We start from the raw sequence: 20,265 nt of genomic DNA, 5'->3' as shown, positions 1-20,265 counted from the left end.
AGATCTGCCTTGACCACCTGGAAAACCTGAAAGGATCCTGTTTGTGGGCTTCAGATAAGCATCCAGCACATCATCCCAGAAGTCCTCCACTTTTGCAACTGCTCAGAAAGCTCAGTCTGTCCATGGAGCTGTTCATCCATTCTAGACTGATGTTTACTGTCAGATATCCAGTCAAAACTGGTACGTGCTCAGAGTCAGTAACTGAGCAGCTGATCACACCCCGAAAACAACCAGTTCCACCTTCTCTCGTCTAAGAGCTGCTACAGAACACTTTACACCATAAAACAACTTGACACAAGACGGTTTCTACTGATTGAACTCATCAGTCAAACTCTGTCAGAAAATGTCCCCGAACTTCAATCAAAGAGTATTTTTCTGCTAATTATAGTTTTACAGTTAAAAAAAACAAACATTTTCTTTTCTGTAGAGATCACAGAATCTGTCAATATATAATAAACTAAAGTATATAGATGTACATACATGGAATTTCTGCACTTCTTACACATGCCTGCAATATAAATTTTCTTTTATGTTTTTTTTATGTTCTCATGTTTTTACTAACAATAACTGTGTTTGATATATTGTATTGTATCTATACACTAACTTTTTTATACACTAACTGTACTTGTGTGTCTAACAGTTCTGTTTACTCTTAACCTGTATTTAGTCAGTTTTGTTGTATATGTGGCACTTGCCAGACTCTGTAGATGTTCTTTTTTTTATTTTTTTAGTGTTGTCACTTCCTCTTTTGCCCTCATCTGTCCATTTTGGACACCATGCTGAGATATGCCAAATTTTGAGCTAATAACTTTAGGAATTACCTTATTGGTGCAAAAACACTTTTCAATGTCTGTAAAACTGTGTTATGTTAGGCATTTTTCATAGATGCAACTAAGAAATTGAAACAAATAATGCATCTTTGTGCCTCAAGATATATATATTTTTCTTTGCTAACTTGTCTGTCAAGTGTAGACACAACATTTGCTTATCCCTTAAGTTAGGTGCCATTTTTAAGCATGAATCAGTCATAAGTCGGTACTAAATGGTGATAGAAAGACAATGCGTGAAAAATGTCATAGAATATATAGACATGGAGTGGGACTAGACGATTATATAGTACTATAAATACACACACACACACACACACACACACACACACACACACACACACACACGTATATATTTAAATATTTTAAAAATAACTATATATTTTTGTAAACTGTTATGAACACGTTGTTTTAAGAAATTACTTTAATTCCTCGTGGGCAAATAGCGCCTTCTTCTGACCACAGTCTGTCACACATGATTTCCCACAATGCTGCTGCCGCACCAGTCCGGAAGTAAGTCATTTATTGACAATATGGCCGCCGAACGGGGTCTGGATTTGGAGAAATTTTCAATTTGACAGCACTGGTCGGGAGATGCGAATATAACAAATTTCCACCTCAGGAGTGAAAAGAACATATGCATTTGAATGAAGGGACCCGCGAATCCATGGGTCGGTGATAGTGAGCCGTGGAAACGTCCAGAGCGTAAAACCCGTCATGTCGTTTTTTAAGAGGAAAGGTGAGGAAGAAGCTCCCAATTCAGGCAACGTCAACTGTAGTTGGCAGTAGAGCTAGAGTCCTGCTTAGGAGGAGGAGGTCCTCGATAAGATGACACAAATGTGGTGATTATTGTGGGTGTACATCAGTCAAAGACACCGCGTGTTTGCGCTTTTTTCTGCTGCTGCAGTAACACGGCTAGCTTAGCGATGGCCTCTCTATCCTCCCTGCCTTACCTAACCGGTGTTAGCCAGGGTGGCATTAAGTCAGCAACAGTTAGCCTTCAGCATTACACCAGTCAGCGAGGTACATTACAATGTTAAGTGTGCATAAGATGGTGCTTCCACACTATTAAGTTAGCATTGTTGTCACCCAAGTGTCGAAACGTATAGCATTGTGCTGTCTTTACATTTTAACGCAGCCTTATCGAGTATGACGTGTTGAATCAGACTGTATTAGTAAAGCATAAAAAAAATGCTCGTGGTATTTTTCTACTAATGAAACGTAATATTTTACAGCTGTGAGTGAGCTGTGTTAAATATGAGTAATATTGCGGCCTGGTGCTTTAAATCCCTATATTTTAATATACATGCAGTGTGTTTGGTCATTTAGTAGACAAAAGTGATATTTGTCCTTATAACAGTTCAGCATCACCACACCCGACAGCGGGTTATCCTCAGTCCTGGTTCACGTGCCCTGCATGTTTAAAATATTTCCCTGCTCCAACACATCAAATTCAGCTTTGCAGAAGCCTGCAGGAGGAAGAAGGCTTTGTTGGAGGAGGGAAACCCGTAAAGCATGCAGAGTAGGGCGGTTAATGTCATAAACATGCATGTTTTATTACAGACCCTTCTGCATTATACAACATTATTTTTTTACACTACACCAAGAGGTAATGAGATAGTTTTTGCATTTGCCTGCTTTCTGAAAAGCAGTATGACCCATGCTTTGTTAGAAGGAAAACAAAATTAATGGGTCAGAGTGGAGGAGCAGTGATTGTGAAATAGATTAACCAAACTCTACATGTGTTTCCTCAGGAAACCGGCTCAGTAACTTCACTATTTAAGCAACTGTTCCTCTTAAAGGATGAGTTTGTTGGTTCTTGCCTATTGGCTGTGGAGCTGCTGATACAGCAGCTTTCCAAAAGGGGGGAAATATCAGTCTTCACATTAAATGGTCTGAACCTTAATGATATTCACAAGGTTTGAATGGGCAGAAAAAATTATTACTGAAGAGAAAGTTTTGCATTTGTTGAGTCAAATCCAGTTAGGCTACCACTTGTAAACATATTTTCTCTTGTGGCAGTGTCAATATCTTCAGTCAAAGGCCATTGGTATTTACTACCCCCCTTGAGAAAAAGTGGGGAATAAACATAATTTGATGATTTAAAGCAATACTATGTAACTTCTCAAAAAGCCCATTATGGAGCTCCCCCTACAGGCTTGGAGGTAATTCTTTGCAGCATGCCAGATGTCCAGAGACATCGTCGGCCTCTCTCTTTCTCTTCCTTGCTTCATCAGTCAACGTCTTCTTCTGTTTCTTCGGTGCCTCTGCCATGATGATCGTACTGACAATGTTGCGCTAGCTTAGCCTTATACCTGGGAGCGTGAGAGGGGTCTATTTGTTTTTGCGGTAGGTGTGCCAGAAAGCAAGTCGAAGTACTTCCGCTCAGCTCCCGGGCCGGTCCAGCAAAGTTACATAGCGCAGTTATTCCAACTCAGACTCCCGAAGGGCATAGGAGACAGGCCAATCGTAATATTAAAACTCATTCTAGCCGCACAATTTTTTTCAAGCTGTTATTTTAAGGTAGAAATGTTACATAGTATTGCTTTAATATGTTATTCACAACAGAACATAGAAAACATAACAAAGCAATGAGTCTTAGTAAGATGAGTCATTCCACAATTCCATAAAAATACCAGCTCATCTTGAATTTGATGTCAGCAACACACGGGACAGGACCATGTTTACCGCTGTGTGGCATCACTTCTTCTTTTAATAACAGTCCGTAGATGTCTGGGAACCGACGAGGCAGGTGGGAGGAATGTTGTCCCATTCTTGTCTGATGAAGGATTCTAGCTGCTCAACAGTCCTCAGAACAGTTTCCACTTTGTCTCAGTCCATGAGAAGGAGCTTTGGTGCAGAGAAGACGGCAGTGTTTCTGGATCATGTTCGCATGTGGCTTCTTCTTTGCATGATAGAGCTTTAACCTGCTTCTGTGGATGGCACGGTGAACAAAGGGTTCCTTAGCCCCTGCAGTGATGGAACAGTTAAAGTTTTATGTTGAGGAACATTATTCTAAAAAAGCTTCACAATCTGTCTGCACTTTATTGCAGTTTGCTGAACATCTTTTAACATTTTAACTTCAGAGAGACTTTGCCTGTCTAAGGTGCTCTTCTTATAGCCAGGCATGCTACTGATCTGTTGCAAATGAACCAACATGTTCCTCCAGCTGTTTCCTGAAGTGAAACGTACTTGTTTGACACGTGTTGCTGCCATCAAATTGAAGATGAGCTAAAATTTGTATTGAAATAATATAATTTCTCACTTTCAAGATTTTACATATTTTCTATGTTCTATTGTGAATGTAATATTTGTTTAGTAGATTTGCAAATCATTGCATTCTGTTTTCATGTACAGTCAACAGGGTTGTGGTTATGAGGATTTTCCTTCCCTCATAATTTCATCAAAAATACTCTCAGTTCTTCATAACCAGACCAAAGTCCTCTGGTGTCATTTGCAACACATTTTTTGATCAGTACCATAAAGGTTGTTGGAGGTCAGACTCTGCTTTTCTGTGGTGTACAGACAGTCATTGTCAGCCAGCTCGCAGTCCTGGCTGACACATGCATTCACAAACAGCTGGATCCCATATTCTTTACACAAAGAGCATCTCCTGCACCACTCGCTTCGCCTCTCAGTCCATTCTGTAAAGTCAGTGCTTGAAATCGATATTTGGCCCAGCTGCACTGCCAAGTTTGAGGGAACGTTGAGGCAAGTCACTCTGATGAGGGGATGCCACCGTGTCTGCCGCTCGGCGCTCAATACTTTGCAGGGTTTATGTTGAACTTTTATGACGGGTTGAAAAAGAGCTGAGGAGAGATATTTGTTCTTTTAAATATTCCTGCCGCAGGCCTTGCATTTTAGCCCAGCTACTAAGTTCTGACTGTGTAATGTTTTTAAGATGATAAGTGTGAGGGCTGCACGTGGAGCTGGCTGCAGTCAGCTGCTATCAGATGATGAAAAAACTAATGTGATCGACCAAGGTCACAAATCTAAGGACAGATTAATGCTTTGTTTGTTCTGCTTGCCTTCCAGAGAGGAAAACTGAATTGGTTTTCTCTATTCCAATACTCAACTTCTATACTTAACTGAACATTTGCCAGCAGCAGAAGCAAGTCGGCAGTAAATTTGTTTGCTTGTTGTGCCAGTGCAGCCGCACCATTCATTTTCCTTCCACCCTTTATTTGCCAGCGGGTCTCGCCCTTTATTGGGATTTAAAATGTTTTCTGCTCCTTTGGTTACACTCACTCTCATTTTTCTCTGCACAGCCAAAAGCAAGGAACCCGAGAGAGTGACGGATGCTAAAGTCAACAGAGGTGAGCTCATCTTTAATTCTATGAGGTTTTGAAAAAAAATGTCTCATACTGGAGTTGAGAAATGATACACATCTATGTTAATATTGTCACAACGTCCAAAACTATGAACTCTGCCTAGTAAAGAAACACACAGCTCACAGTCAAACACTGAGCTAGCTGAGAGGCCTCTGCACACTGTGAGCTCTTTCAAACACACTCACTAAAAAGACCTTTTCATCTAAGTCACACTGAGGTCACACACACCTAGGCCACCGAGAACTCTGATACCATTGTATGCTTTTATTATTTTTTTTAAACCAAATTCCCTCCACCCACCACTCCCAGTTCCAGTCAGCCCTCACTCTCCATCGCTTGGACTGAGGAACCACAATGCGATCCAGGAAGCTGCCGGGCCCAGCCATGTGGCCATCAACGCCATCTCTGCCAACATGGACTCTTTCGCCCGCGGCCGCACCGCGATCCTCAAGAAACAGCCGAGCCACATGGAGGCGGCACACTTTGGAGACCTTGGTACGCAGCCTGCATTCATGTGTTTTTATTTTGCTTTCGTTGACAACAGATACAGAGCCAAGAGTCAGAAACACGAGGGAGGAGCTGATTTTTATCAGATTTTTAATATTAAAAATAAGAACACTGCTCTGTTTTACCATATGGACAAAAAGATTTAGCACAAACCATAGTTTTTCCTTCACACTTGAAAGGAGAGGGTGAGGTAGCATATTACAAACTGTAATATGCTACAAAGAAGCAACAAATGATTATAATTAACAAGCTAAAAATAGAAATGCTTGATTTTTTTTTAAGGTTGAAAAAGGATCAAACAGCTCATCAATTTAAGAAAAAAAGCTTAGAAATATCATCTTGGATGCACTGAAACCAACAATTTAAAGGAAATGGCTAAAAACATGCAGTTTTGTTGCAGGTTTGCAGTGTCTACCAGTTGATATGATAGAAAACATGTAAAAGACAAAAGCACAATCCTACGCAATGTGTAAGAAATTATCGATGCTAGAAAGTCTGAATACCAGTGTCCTGTTTATTGTCATGGTGTAAGTAGGTCTTGGATGCTGTAGCTACTTTATGCCTGATTGTATCACTAAAGCATCTTAAACATCCCACTATCCTGTGCAAATGTCAACACTCATGTACGGTATAATCCTGCGTGGGGCACTCCCATCTTAAATCATGTCAAGGTGACGTTAGTCCTGTAGTTGATCTTCTCGTGCCGAAACCTCTCCCCCTCCTTTAAAAAAAAAAAAAAAAAAAAAAAAAAAAGAAAAGAAAAAAAAACAGCAGATGGGCTCTATAGTTAGGTTGATGGGTGCCGTCGTGTGGGGATGTGACAGAGCTCGATATCATGCCTAACCTGTTGAAAGACGTCAGGCAGGAGCCGTACTCGCAAGTTGGCCAGACAATAGTGGGGGAACCTGTGCTGCAGCCCGGACAACAAAATCCGAAACTCCCAGTGATGCCTGGGTCGGGGTTTTAGAGAGAGAGAAGAAACGTTGGAAGCAGAAGAGGAGGAGGGGTTTCCAGAGGTAGACGAGGTTCATTTCATTCTTCACGGACATTGGGAGCCAAAATGTCGAACAGTATTTTATGAAGCGCCCTGGTCTCTTTTCACAGTGGTTTACATGGTATAAAGCACATGTTGGAGAGCATTGTGGAAGACTTTTTCTTTGAAGGAAGAGGCTTATTCAGACAGATATGCTGCTCTGGTTGCTGTGATCTTTAACAGCTTTTGTTATCGAGGTGGAGTTGACTGCGTGTGTACCTGAAAAGGTTGAATGAAAAGCAGCTCACATTACATAAGCCCTCCTGTGGCAACATGTTTTCAAAAGGCAAAGATGGCGTCACAAAGCCTCAGCCTTACTACAGCAGGTGTGCTCTGATAGGTCGTCTGGCAAGTGTCCCGTTTCCAGTCAATGATCACAGAATGGTTTGTTTTTAGAGATGGAGGTTGTTATTCAAGCAGACCGTCTCTGTGGGAGATATCGCACAGTCAAAATAATGTGGGATGAATTCAGGAATCAGAGTTTTCTTTATTCCCATATGTAGCTGGATTTTGGTGAACGTGATTGGACTGTCAAATGTAGCCGGGAATGCTACAGTTGTTGCTGATCACTTCATGCACGCATGAGTGACCGAGCTCACATACCTCTGACGCACTGTTGAGAAAGGTTTGTCTGAGTCAAATCTTCTGTGAAATTGTGTAGTCTAAAGCTCCCTCCTGATGGACTGAGAGCTGGAAATTCACAAGACTTCAAAAGAAATATACAGGAGCTTAAACTTGACTCACAAGAGCCTTCAGCTTTGATCAGATGCTCAGCTGGACTCAGAAAATCCACTTTTTATCTACCATCAATAAACTATTTATCTTGCTGCTGCTTTGAAAGATGAAAGCTGAAAATAATGGCGTAGTATTTAGTCTGCTTAGTCTCAACTAACATCTGCCTTGATACAGTCTACATATTTTTGCCGATGTTAACATTTTAAATGCAGATTAGATGATAGTATATTCTTTACTGTTGACATTTTTGTGCTTGTTCATTCCAGGTCATTCCAGTGTGAACTATCAGCCGCAGGAGTCTTGCTCTCGCCTGTCCAAGACAGTTGACCAGGTCCTTCAAGACAGTGTGGCAATGCCCCACTATTTGCATTTCATGGAGCAACGGGGCACAGACCACCTGGTTCGGTTCTGGCAGGAGGCCGAGAGTTTCCGCTCTGCCAGCTGGTCTCGTGTACGGGCGCACAGTCTGAACTCCGTCAAACACAGCTCGTTGGCCGAGCCGGTCCCCGTCTCTCCAGATGGCTCGGAGCTCGCCCAGAACTCACCCAGCGCGCTCGCTCAGATCAGCGAAGGTCCTACGGCGCTGTCAGAGCGGCGAGGCTCCTCCAGCACAGTGGCGGGCCTGAGACCCGGCACACCCCGAGCCGAGACCCCCAGCAAGCAGGCTCCTTCCAGGACGGGAACTCCCTCCAAGGGGCAGTCAAACAGCAGTCTGAAGGAGCTGTCTGACAAACTCATGAAAAGTGAGTCGGCCTTACACAACTTTTTGTTCTTTCTTCTTGTCTAATTGTTGATATTCAGTGTACTACCATTTTCATTTCTGTTGTTTGAAGTTGACAAAGTGAAATTTGGTTTAATTTCTCTTTGTCAACTTGAAGTGAAAGACTCAACATGTCATAATTTGGAATATATTGAAAAATAATGATGGAAATTCCATCATTATGGAATGCAACTTTTCTACTTTTGACTAAACAAAGACGCTTTGGACTTTGGTCGTGTCAGCTAGAACTGTATAGTTTTAAACATTTGAAACTTTATGTATGTAAATTAAGTGGATTTTTATCCATCTGCGTCTGAGCTTTTTTTTTTCTTTTTGAAATGACACACCATGTTGAATTTAGGGTAATTGGGTTTGTTTAAATGCCAAATTGTAAGGATCCTGCTAGCACCGAGGCTAACTTTTGTATGAAGAGAACCTCCCTGCTTACCATCAGGATCATGTTTTTATGTAGACATAAACTGGATCAAAAAAGATGATGAGCATATCTGTCCATTGCAAGTTTAAAAATGTATGTTTTTAACAGGCCCTGAGATGAAAGCAAGTCTTTATTAGTAAAATAGCGTCTGTAAATCTGAACCATCTGACCATGCATACATAAAATAAACTAAAAAGCTGAATACATTTGCCATAACTGGTTGATTAAATGAGCCGACATTTGCAGGAGCTAGATGCACCGAGATGTTTAACAGTAACACACGATGTGTGTCTGCTCAGTCCGAAAGTGTAGTGTTTGTACATCAGGGTCAGTTATCCCGTTCAGTTGATGGATCTGTGTTGTTTTTCTTATTCCTTCGCAGCGCAGTTTAATTTCTACCAGGTAAAGGTCCGAACACATCGATGCCAAACGACACGCATCAAAAAAACCAGACGCTCCCGTTATTTTATGTTATAACTCCCGTTATAACTCCCACACTGGCAGCAGACGTGCCGCCATCTTATTTTCAAGCGTCTTCACTCCTGACATATTTTTCACCGGCTCCATGCAAATGAATCCTGGCTCATGTTCCCTAGCAGGTCTGTTTTTAATGGGGCTTTAGCAGTTTAAAAAAAACAAAAAAACCCCAACATTTCTTTGCTTTGGAAACAGTGCTGACATGTATCAACTGTTTTTGTAAAATAAATGAGGACGGAGGAATTATTGAAGTTAAAATATAACTAAATGAATACTTGCTCTACATGCAAGTCGCCAAGTTGAAATCGTATGTATCCGCACAGTGTGACTGAAAACCTTTTTTTGGGTGCACATTTTATTGTATTATACAAGTCATCTCTATAGTGTAAAGGTAATTATGCGTTTTATAGTTGAAATTCATGTTAAACTATGCCGCCTGCCTCACCTGTGGCCTTCCAACTGTGTAGGTTGATCTGCTGCTTTGAAGACATTATCATTCATCAAAACATACATTTTCCAACTAATTAATTCATTAATTACTGACAGCTACGATCGGGAACTCAACCACAACTCACAACACTCCCTATTGGTGCTAGCGGTGGCATTGGTGCACTTCAGCACTGCTCTGTCTGTGTGTTCTGGCCTTAAAGTCAAATTTCTGTCTTTTCCCATCAACATCTCTTCCGTTTTCCACCAAATATGTTAATTTAGATGCAGTTTAGCCAAACTAAGCCTAAGCTGCCAGGCAGCAATAATGGCAGGCACAGCTAGGACAAGAGCATTCCTCACAAGATGGTGCTCCCATCCCAACGTGCAACCTGATGTAACATACATACACGTTCTTTGTAAAGATAAAATGCCACAAAGTGTAATTGAAACAGACTTGAAGCACACAGCAGGCTTATACAAGGCATCCCCCCAGGTAGGGAAAAAATGGCGACACGCATAAGACAAACGTCCTTTAAATTTGGACCTTCACTCTGAATATAACCCTTTTTTTTCCAGTGTCTCGTAGCATCACTGGATGGTGAACTTTTGATTTCTGTTTCGCAGGTATAGAAAAAGATGCCATTACTATCTTCACCAAGTACATCTCTCCTGATGCTGTGAGGCCCATCCCCATCACAGAACCGATCAGAAATGACATAGTTGGTAAGACTCGGATGTTGTTCCATTGTCGATAAAACTGGTCAAGACTCATGAAAAGTGAGTCTAAAAATGTTTTCTCATCTTCCCTCCGTTTAGCTAAGATATGTGGAGAAGATGGCATGGTGGACCCCAACTGCTTCGTCTTTGCACAGTCTGTAGTCTTCAACATCCTGGAACAGCAGTGAGTTTTTCTGTGTCTTTGATATTCACAGTGTGGAGTTTCCGTTATCATTTTAACACCTCGACATCTTTGTTAGCAGCCGTCTTCACCTCCCACATGCTCTTTGACTTCCAGGCACTTTAGTGAATTTTTTCGGAGCCATCATTTCTGTAAATACCAGATTGAAGTGTTGACTAGTGGCTCCGTGTTCCTGGCTGACATCTTGTTCTGTGAGTCGGCTCTCTTCTACTTCTCGGAGGTGAGTTGGCCCAATTTCCACATTTTTTTTTTTTTTTTCCCTTTCACATACCAGTTTATTTTCCTTATTTTACGTTCGTCCACTGAAGCACTGAAGTCAGGACACAGTAAACATGAAACGCACACAAATAAAAACAGTTATTTAAGCTGTGTTGCAGTGAGAGTAAACATTTAGCGGTAGGTTTTGTGACATCAGTAAACTGATGCTGTAGAGCCATGATACTGCAAAAAAATGCCTTGTGATTTTCATTAGCCCCGTTCCTGGTTTCTTTGTCTCCTTATCCACAGTACATGGAGAAGGAAGAGGCAATGAATATTTTGCAGTTCTGGTTGGCGGCAGACAACTTCCAGAACCAGCTTGCAGCTAAAAAGGGCCAATATGATGGCCAAGAGGCTCAAAATGATGCCATGATCCTCTACGACAAGTAGGTGTTTTCAGGTTTTATCGTGCTCCAAGACACCAAAACATTTATTTTATTTTGTTTGTTTTCAAACCGTTTCTTTCTCCTTTTTCTTTTTTTAAAAGAAGCAACTTGTGTCAAATCATTCATTTCAGTCCAGTGTTTCAGTTAGTTTCACCAACAGGTCATTGGATAACCCAACGTGTACAAATTGAGGAGTTTTCTTTGTTTGGTCCCAAAGCTGTTTCTGTACGAAGGCTTTTAGTCATCAGTCATAATCTGCAACATCTCCATAACTGGCTGGAATGACCTCCTGTACCGGGGAGCTGAAGAAGCCTCCGTTTGTAGGCACTCTTTTGTTTAATTAGGATATCATATGGAGGGTAGTTCTTACAAAACCCTTCTTACAATCAGCTGCAGGGGCTCCACAGCTGTCCCCAGCATTGAGCCGGCTTTCTTTATTAGTTTGTTCAGATTCTTTGAGTCACTGGCTCTGATGCTGCTGCCTCGACAGGCGGCTGTAAAGCAGATTGGATTCTTTTAAGCAACGACTTTTAGAAAATATGTAACATCTTGCTGCAAACATTGAAGCTTCCTCAAGAGGTAGAGTCTCTTCTGGTAGGTAGCCCCAGTGTTGCTGAGTTTTCCCTCATTCCTTCTCCTAAAATACGCAATCATCTCTTTAGTGTCTGTATTACATTCATGATGCTTTCCTGCCACAGAGCTGTTCAACTGCTTTCTTGTACTCAGCCTCCAGCCCACCCCTGACAGAGCCCACAACTGTCAACAGAGGAGTTATAAAACTGTTCTCTGGGAGATTACTTTCTGTTCAAATCGATGCATTCATAATTCTGCTTGAAAAAGGGCCAACCAGTCACTCTTTCTGCCCTTTTTCTCGACTTGGAGACATTGCAGCCCTAAAGATAGAATCGGGTTCTTTCTTATAGTTAATTTCATGTGGTCCTTTTGCCATTTAATTTCTTGTTTAGATTCCTGAAGGCAAACTGCACTGTTTTTCCAGTTGGGTAAGATTGAGTGGGTAAAAAGGCCAGTGGATGGTAGCTTTTACAATCTTTCTTTTCTTTAATGTCAGTTACATTTTTGTGGGTCAATGGTTTTAATATTCTCGGTATTAGATGCCACCATTATTTACACACACTTACCCTCTATCTACCCCCCGGATTAAGATATAAAATGTTTTTTTTTTTTTTAAGTTTAGTCCGAGCTTATCTGTCTGGGAATTGATAAAAACTTTCCTTTATTCTCTCTCCAGGTATTTCTCACTCCAGGCTACCAACCCTCTCGGCTTTGGCGACTCTGTGCGGATGGAGATAGAGTCGAATATCTGCCGAGAGGGAGGGCCTCTCCCCGACTGTTTCACCACTCCACTCAGACAGGCCTGGACAACAATGGAGAAGGTCAGATTCTCTGATAGCTGCACACTCTGTAATGTTCAATTCGGATTTACTCCTGCATTGTGTGGATAGAGGAATGTTTGTCGACAGTATGTGAAAAATGTCCACAATAACGAAGTGTGAGGCCTTCTTTTAAATTGAATTACCCTTTAAAAGATTAATTAGAGAAGAATATATCTGTAAAAACATGTGGCTAAAGTTTTTTTTTTTTCTGGAGTTTAATTTATAGGATTTTCTCTGAAGGTTTTTCATTTGGTCACTGACAAATAGTTCAATTACACCACCTGACAAAAACTGTTATTAGCACATAAAGGTCAGAAACAAGCCTTCGTAACTGGAAATATATCAGGGAGCTCATTATTTTCTAACGCAGTTCGTCTTGTTTTGCGTTTGTTCAGGTCTACATGCCAGGCTTCCTGTCGAGCAACCTTTACTACAAATACCTGAGTGACCTCATCAATTCAGTGCGGGCTGATGAGTTTGTGAATGTCAGTACTCAAAATCAGGGCGGGCCCGTGGACAACGACCGCTCGAGTTCAAATGTCAGCGAGGGCTCGCAGACACAGGTGAGCTCCCAACTCTCACTCACATCTTCATGCCTTGTGGGGATGTTCTGTGTCTGCTGACATTTAGACCTGTCCTGCCTTATTATGTGAATAATAACGATATCAGGGTTATGGTCACTGTTTCCATTCAGTTGTACTCATAGAAAAAGGGTCTCTGTAATGCTGTTGAACATTAAGTCCATGGTGTCTTCTACAGCAAGGGGCCAAAAAAGCAGCGATCAAGATCCTGAAGAACTTTGACGAGACGATCACGGTGGATGTCGCCAGTCTGGACCCTGAGTCCTTGTACCAGCGGCCGTATGCTGGGTGAGCAATGGGGATTTTAAGGGGCTTTTATCCCATTGGCTGTGGGATGTGCAGCACTCAGTGCTGAGGTGGGCTGCAGAGCAGGGGAGAAGGTGTGCACACACACACACACACACACACACATCCACGCTCAGTTCCAGTTAAGAGAAGACCAAAGGAGCTAGTTTTTCCAGCTGTTGACATGCATGTGGGATGCATCTCTCAAGCTGTGAGAGGAAAGCCCTGGCATTAGCGTTACTGAGGAGAAGGAAGCGAGCAGTGGCCAAGAGGGTGTTGGTTCTTCATATCCTCAGGGTGAGAAGGAGCTGAGAGTTCAGGTTAATTCAGAAACTCCACCTGTAGTGTGACGACTTCCAGGTCTACATCAAGTTGAGTTTAAGGAACGACTTGACAGCCTGTTGGGGAGAGTCATGTTGGAACATTGAACAATGAGATCCAATTTCAGGGAGTTGGACCACTTTATAGAAGGCCTGGCAGTGTATCTGAAGCCCCTTTCACACTGCGACCCGCTATCTTAGTGGGTCCAAATTGCACCTTCGACCCGCGTCGAGCAATGTGAACGCTTGGCGTGTCAGGGTGACCCGTGTCGCCTGAAGCCGAGTTCAGGGGGAGTTGCCTAGTGGCAGAGCGTCACACGAAACACATAAAATGCTGGGCGTGTACAATGACGTAGGCACAAGCCATGCGTCGGAGGTAGGGTGAAATACACCTGTCTGCATCAAATTTTTCAAACAAACGATGGCGGGACACCTTGAGAACTCATTTTTGCAATGCAGTTCATGGAGATGTTACTTTACGGTGCGTCTTGCTGCGTGGGAAACCGCGCTCTCCCATCTTTCTCGCCAGCCCTTCCAGCAGAGCTCCATCTTTCACCGTCCCCGAAATGTGGCGGAAAATAACGTCCTCTGTTCGGGGGCTGAGGAGCTCGCGGACCTCCTTGTCTCCCCAGTTGGCCATATTAAAAAATGTCTCCAACTTGATGTAGGCTAAAACAGAGTAAAACTTGTCCTCACCTGTCGCTGTTGTTCTGAATCAGCTGTCCATTCTGTCTTTTAAACTCCTCACGTCACGCCCACGTCCGACCCGCGTCGATTGTGTTCACATCAAACTCGGCTCGGCAAAAAGACTAGGGTCCGACGCGGGTCGAAAGGCGAGTCGAGTTGACGCGGCACCCCGGGTCGGCAGTGTGAACACAACAGCGGACACGCTAAATTCGCGAATTAAACGCGGGTTATTCGGCAGTGTGAAAGGGGCTTGAGATTGGTGATTAGTTACACTCTGCCAGATTACCCCGATGTGCTTATGTGTCGTCAGAGAGCGCTGCACCCAAGTTGAATTTGTTTTAAACTTCTGCGCTGAGCGCTTTGGACTGCGAGCCTGACCTTTCACGGCACCAACCAGCGGAGTGGAGATCCATTCTCACATCGCACAATACAGAGACATGGCTCGGTTCGGAGCAGCCCCCACCGCATGCTATAAGAAAGCCCTTTGTGTAAATCCTGCCATAAGCCCCTTTCACACTGAGGAATAACCCGCGTTTAATCCGCGAATTTAGCGTGTCCGCTGTAGCATTCACACTGCCGACCCGGGCTGCCGCGTCAACTCGACTCGCCTTTCGACCCGCGTCGGACCCTAGTCTTTTTGCCGAGCCGAGTTTGATGTGAACGCAATCGACGCGGGTCGGACGTGGGCGTGGCGTGACGTAAGGAGTTTAAAATACAGAATGGACAGCTGATTCAGAACAACAGCGACAGGTGAGGACAAGTTTTACTGTTTTAGCCTACATTAAGTTGGAGACATTTTTTAATTTGGCCAACTGGGGAGACAAGGAGGTCCGCGAGCTCCTCAGCCTCCGAGCAGAGGACGTTATTTACCGCCACATTTCGGGGACTATGGTGCTCTTGTATTCTCCGCATATGTTCTTCGGCGGCATCCCACGTTGTAACCATCCACACCCCGTAAAATAACATCTCCATGAACTGCATTGCAAAAACGAGTCCTCAAGGTGTATTTAACCCTACCTCCGACGCATTGGCTTGTGCTACATCATTGTACACGCCCAGCATTTTCTGTGTTTCGTGTGACGCTCTGCCACTAGGCAACGCCCCCTGAACTCGGCTTCAGGCGACACGGGTCACCAACACGCAGGCGCGTCATTTCCGCCGGGGACGGTGGGGACGCGTCCCCTGCACTTTGTCTGATGAGCAGATTTTTTCCCCACCACTTTAAAAAAGTAGAGAAAGTGCAAACGCGGCTTTTGCTAAAAACTATAATTTTATATCATGGCATTCTCCTAACCAAAGACTATATGATCCACTCTGCTTTCACTGTCCTTGAATGAATGCGCTTGCGATCAGCCCCCATTGCTGAATAGCAACTATGTTGAATCCGCTCCGCTCCCACACACTGCGCTGCGGTCTGCAGTCTGTTACAGTGTAACGAGCGATGAAAGACGTCGCTGGTGTTGCAGGTGAAGATTCGTCAGTGTTTATGATGCATATCAGACGAGAGACAATGAATGAAAACTTATTTCACAGAGGGGTTGCTGCTCGTTCATTCTTGCCCGTCGTTTCATAGCCTGGCAATGTTTGAAAACTTTGTCAGGGCAAGGGCTGTTTGTAGCCAGGCTACGTCTCCTGATGCGCTCTTGCTTGGTCGAGGTTTGTCTGAGATTTGTTGGTGTGTCAAGGGCTGTGCAATAACCGAAATCGTGTCTTGTACTAAAAATGCGGATTTTGAAATAAGAATAGGGCCTACACTTAAGTTTGTCCCAACCCAGGATGTTTCACTGCGGTCACTCCATCTGCGCTTCGGAGAGGCACGGTCGCGCTAGCTACACTTGAAAATCGAGTTCCCGTTTACATCGCGTCGTACGGTAAAGCGTGTGAGCGGTTTTATGGTGCATTCAAGTGCACCCCGTAAACTCAGAAATCTATATCGAGGTTGACAGTTCAGTGTAGGCATTAGGATGGAAAATAAATTATAGTTTAAGTTGTGTAACGGTATCATATATAGTTCTGTTAAATCATTTTTAAATATGTTGAGTTTTAAATATATTAAATTTGATTGCTACATCAGATTTATCAATATTAAGTTTCTTTGGGAATCTGAGAAGACATTTTATTAAAATTCTCAACAAAATCTTCCATGCAAGTGGCCACTATGATAGGGTGTATTTTTTAAACTGCTCACTGTGAGGTGTTGTGGTGATAATTTAAGTTTGGTTCTGTCTCTTCCCTGTTTGGCTGTAGTGCACTGATGAGAGGTGCAAACAAGGTAGAGATGACAAGTTGATTTGGGCTGGTGCAGGTAGGGCTGGATGTCCAATAAGGAATATGGTCACACACACACACACACATACAAGGACATCAAGCAAGTAAAAGGCAAAAATTGTGAAATGGAACCACATTATGCAAAAGGAAAGAAGAAGAGTGATATAAAGAGATGGGGGGATGTCACCGATGATTTCAGCATCAAATAATCACAAAATGATGCAGTGAAATAACTTGAAAATCACCACAGAGGTAGCTGGGGACATGTAGAACAAGAATCTGGAGGAGTTTGCTGAAAAGAATTTAATTTTTTTTATGAATATTTTAATCTGGCCATATACATCGTGCATCGACGCGATGTAGACGCGCACTCGATTTTCAAGTGTAGATCGCGCGACCGTGCCTCTCTGAAGCGCAGATGGCGTGACCGCAATGATGTTTCCGACGGCCTAAACAAGACCGCGCAGATGGCTTTTAACTTTTAATATGGGGACAATATCGCGTCAATACGCATCATCTAATGCAATGCCTATTATTTATCATGAAACCTCAATTCGGAAGTAATGGGCCTAGCTTGTACCCAGCACTTTTCAAACCTTACTCAGGTTTATGGTAATTGTCCCCAGCACTTCTGAAATCAAACTGACGCCCATGCCAACACGCCAAGCGTTCACACTGCTCGACGCGGGTCGAAGGTGCAATTTGGACCCGCTAAGGTAGCGGGTCGCAGTGTGAAAGGGGCTAAAGATTGTGATCATGCTAACCCACCAGTAAAGTGTATCTATTGACAGATTTGCTGTCATCGAATTGATATTTTTTATAATTTCCCCTGTTGTTTATCCCCTCTATAGTCTCCTCTTTTTATGTTCCTTTGATTGCCCAACTGTTGATTTTAATACCTCTATTTAGTTTTTATCGACCCCTTCAAAGTGTTTTATGAGCATTCTTTGAAAAACCTTTTTCAAAAGCTTGAAAGCTTTCAGAAGCTTGATCCCATTGTCAGATTAGTTGTTTTTTTTTGTCCTGTTACATAAATTGCACTTGTTGAATGGATACAGACATCAGTGCTTTGATTTAGTGAAGCTTGAGGCTCAGTTTTCTCTCTGTGCTCCTTTCTTCTTCCTCTCAGAAGGATGACTTTTGGGAAGGTGAATGAGCTGGGCCAGTTTATCAGGGAGGCAGAGCCAGAGCCAGATGTGAAGAAATCCAAAGGTAAAACAGGCTCACATTTTTCTTTGTCTCCCGGCTGCTCTCTTTATCGGCACTTCTTTTTATGTTCGTCTTTCTTGCAATGACATGCATATTCTCTGTGGCCATGGGTATAAACGGCTGTCTGCAGCTCAGACTTGTGAAATATTTAAGAGTGTTCTCCTCCTTCAAGCCGTTTCCCTTTTCTTATTAAGGTTCCATGTTTTCTCAAGCCATGAAGAAATGGGTCCAAGGAAACTCGGATGAGGTGAGATGGAAATATGATACTCTACCATCAATGATTCAGTGGTGTGAGCCACGTGTGTTTTCACATTTCTTTGTTGTTTGTGTTATGCGCCATGAAGGCTCAGGAGGAGATGGCATGGCAGATTGCCAAGATGATTGTCAACGATGTTGTGCACCAGTCAAACCATGACAGCCCTGGCAAATCCACCAAGGTACAAAACCCTCCCTCAGTTGTCCCTGTAGTGGTGTGAGGGATGACCACAGAGCTTCTGTTAAGAGTCTTCTTTTGTCTGTCTGCAGTTATGACCCCACTGAGGAACCAAATGACCACCACTCCCTGCAGACTCCGGCCAAGCCAGTGATAAACTGTACACAGGGTTCACATTGCTATTACCTGCATTACTTTAAGAAAGATCAAGGCGTTGTATCACTTCTCCAGCTACTGTGTGTGTGTGTGTGTGTGTGTGTGTATGTATGTGTGTGTGTGTGTACCTGTGAGCTTGAGTGACGGATTGTTCCCGCATGGACGAATGGAAAACTTGAAGTACATGTTCCAACTCCATAACACTATGAAGGTACACGTGTTGTCACCTAAAGTAAATCAGTGCTCGCACCAAACTGGAGGAAGTCGCTCGTGTGGACAGAAACATTCAGCGTGCTTCCACAAGAAATCAGCACAGAAGAAGAAGAAGAAGAAAGAGAAACGGCGGCAGCAGCATGTCAGGACTATCACAGCTTTTCTCTGTCTTATCCCAGATCTGTGGAGGATGTCACAAAGACTGAATTAAGCTCACTCCCTCATGACACGCCTCGTCACGCTTTTTATAACCATTCCTTGTTTTTACATGAAATTCCCTCCTGAGGGTCAGCCACTCAGATTCTATCGGTTCGGACCGTTGTACAATTTTTTGCCTACTTGTCCCCCAAATCCACCTGGAGTTGGTTTTGTCAGCCCTTCACTGGTGTTAGCTGTCCTGCCTTGGCCGTTTATGAACTGTAGAGCATCTTTTAAAATGACAACGAACTGTAGAACTTCGGGTAAAATGATGGTGAAACAGATGAGCTGATTCAGTTCTTGGACCGGCTGACCTTCTTTGTGAATATAAAGGCACCTTTACAGAGCGTAGAATAAATACTCCCAAAAGAACTTAAAGTGCTCCACTTGTGTTGGAAAAACAAACTCCATGTCCTAGAGGCTGTCACCCTCTCTCCCTAGATACATATATATATATATATATATATATATATATTACACACACACACACACATATATATACATACAGTATATATAGATATTCTGGTTTATCTCATATATTAATGTTGGTCTTTTTTTAATGGTGATCTTAGGATTTTTTTTTAATATATATTGCTGAAACAAACTTCAGTGATGAATGGACTGTTAAACTGGAACGTGTGCACAGTCGAGTTACCTTTTTTCTTTTTCTTTTTTTAAAACATTTTTTTCCCCCTAAATTTCTTTTGAGCCTTACACCATGATGTGGGAAGGAACCAGAAAAGACTCTTGGTACTATGTACCACTAATGTTTTCTGACATGTATGTGTACTTAATCTATAATATATTTAAGCTGTGTTTTGATTTGAATACAAATATCATGAAATGTTTTTGTCTCTGCTTATTGTTTTTTTTTCTTTGAAAAATTGTTCTGTTTGGTATGCTATTTGCACTTTTAGTCTAATTCAGGCTGTGGTATTATTTTATATTAAAGATCTCCTACGTTTAGAGGCAGAATAGTTTAAATAATTTCCAATGTTATGTAAAAGAAAAAGTGGAGAAAATGCACAGCCCTTTGATTATTGTGGAAGCGTGGACTGTTACCACAGCTGACCGCGTGGGGGCAGTGTTGGCTCTGTTGCTACTTTGGGGTAAACCTGTAGAAAAAGCACCGATGACAAAGTATAATTATCTCAAAACAGAGTTAATGTCCCCGTTTTTTCCATTAATACTCTGGATTATGTCATAAACAATCCACAGGTAAAGAAAATCATATTGTAAACTGAAATAAAAAGGAAGCTTTCATTCCAGTATAAAAGTATTTAAAACCATCTCTGTAGTTGCCTTTCTATGCTCTGTCACAACGTCATGTTTAGTCAATAACTTAACCGCTGTTGGTTTGTTTTTAAACATTTTTCCAAGTTTTATTTGCGGTCAAATACAGTTGTTTATTTCCTTTAGCTTC

The 20,265-nt window shown here is 42.5% G+C and overlaps 1 protein-coding gene across 2 annotated transcripts; it reads left to right on the top strand.

The window, feature by feature from the left end:
• The first annotated feature begins 1,337 nt into the window (after nucleotides 1-1,337).
• On the top strand, nucleotides 1,338-19,686 carry akap10 (A kinase (PRKA) anchor protein 10). 2 transcript variants are annotated; one of them, XM_075486349.1, is made up of 15 exons: nucleotides 1,338-1,566; nucleotides 5,096-5,143; nucleotides 5,468-5,653; nucleotides 7,700-8,176; nucleotides 10,160-10,258; nucleotides 10,352-10,436; nucleotides 10,551-10,674; nucleotides 10,962-11,098; nucleotides 12,348-12,492; nucleotides 12,888-13,055; nucleotides 13,252-13,361; nucleotides 17,763-17,845; nucleotides 18,037-18,089; nucleotides 18,187-18,279; nucleotides 18,368-19,686. In XM_075486349.1, exons 1-15 carry the CDS (start codon nucleotides 1,545-1,547, stop codon nucleotides 18,371-18,373), a joined length of 1,836 nt encoding a protein of 611 aa, XP_075342464.1. In that variant the 5' UTR covers nucleotides 1,338-1,544; the 3' UTR covers nucleotides 18,374-19,686. The 2 variants fall into 2 exon arrangements, with proteins under 2 accessions (XP_075342464.1, XP_075342465.1); XM_075486350.1 differs by lacking the exons at nucleotides 1,338-1,566; nucleotides 5,096-5,143; nucleotides 5,468-5,653 and adding an exon at nucleotides 6,432-6,681.
• Nucleotides 19,687-20,265: the final 579 nt, after the last annotated feature.

Source organism: Odontesthes bonariensis, chromosome 16, assembly GCF_027942865.1.
Source record: "Odontesthes bonariensis isolate fOdoBon6 chromosome 16, fOdoBon6.hap1, whole genome shotgun sequence".
In the NCBI taxonomy this organism is placed as follows: Eukaryota; Metazoa; Chordata; class Actinopteri; order Atheriniformes; family Atherinopsidae; genus Odontesthes; species Odontesthes bonariensis.
This window is presented reverse-complemented; position numbering and strand designations above follow the sequence as displayed.

Bases quoted from the DNA above. Each gene is read 5' to 3' on its own strand.
- akap10 (XM_075486349.1), top strand. From the start codon at position 1,545: ATGTCGTTTTTTAAGAGGAAAG. The intron at 10,675-10,961 runs GTGAGTTGGCCC...CCTTATCCACAG, and splicing joins CTCTCTTCTACTTCTCGGAG to TACATGGAGAAGGAAGAGGC. The intron at 13,056-13,251 runs GTGAGCTCCCAA...TGTCTTCTACAG, and splicing joins GCGAGGGCTCGCAGACACAG to CAAGGGGCCAAAAAAGCAGC.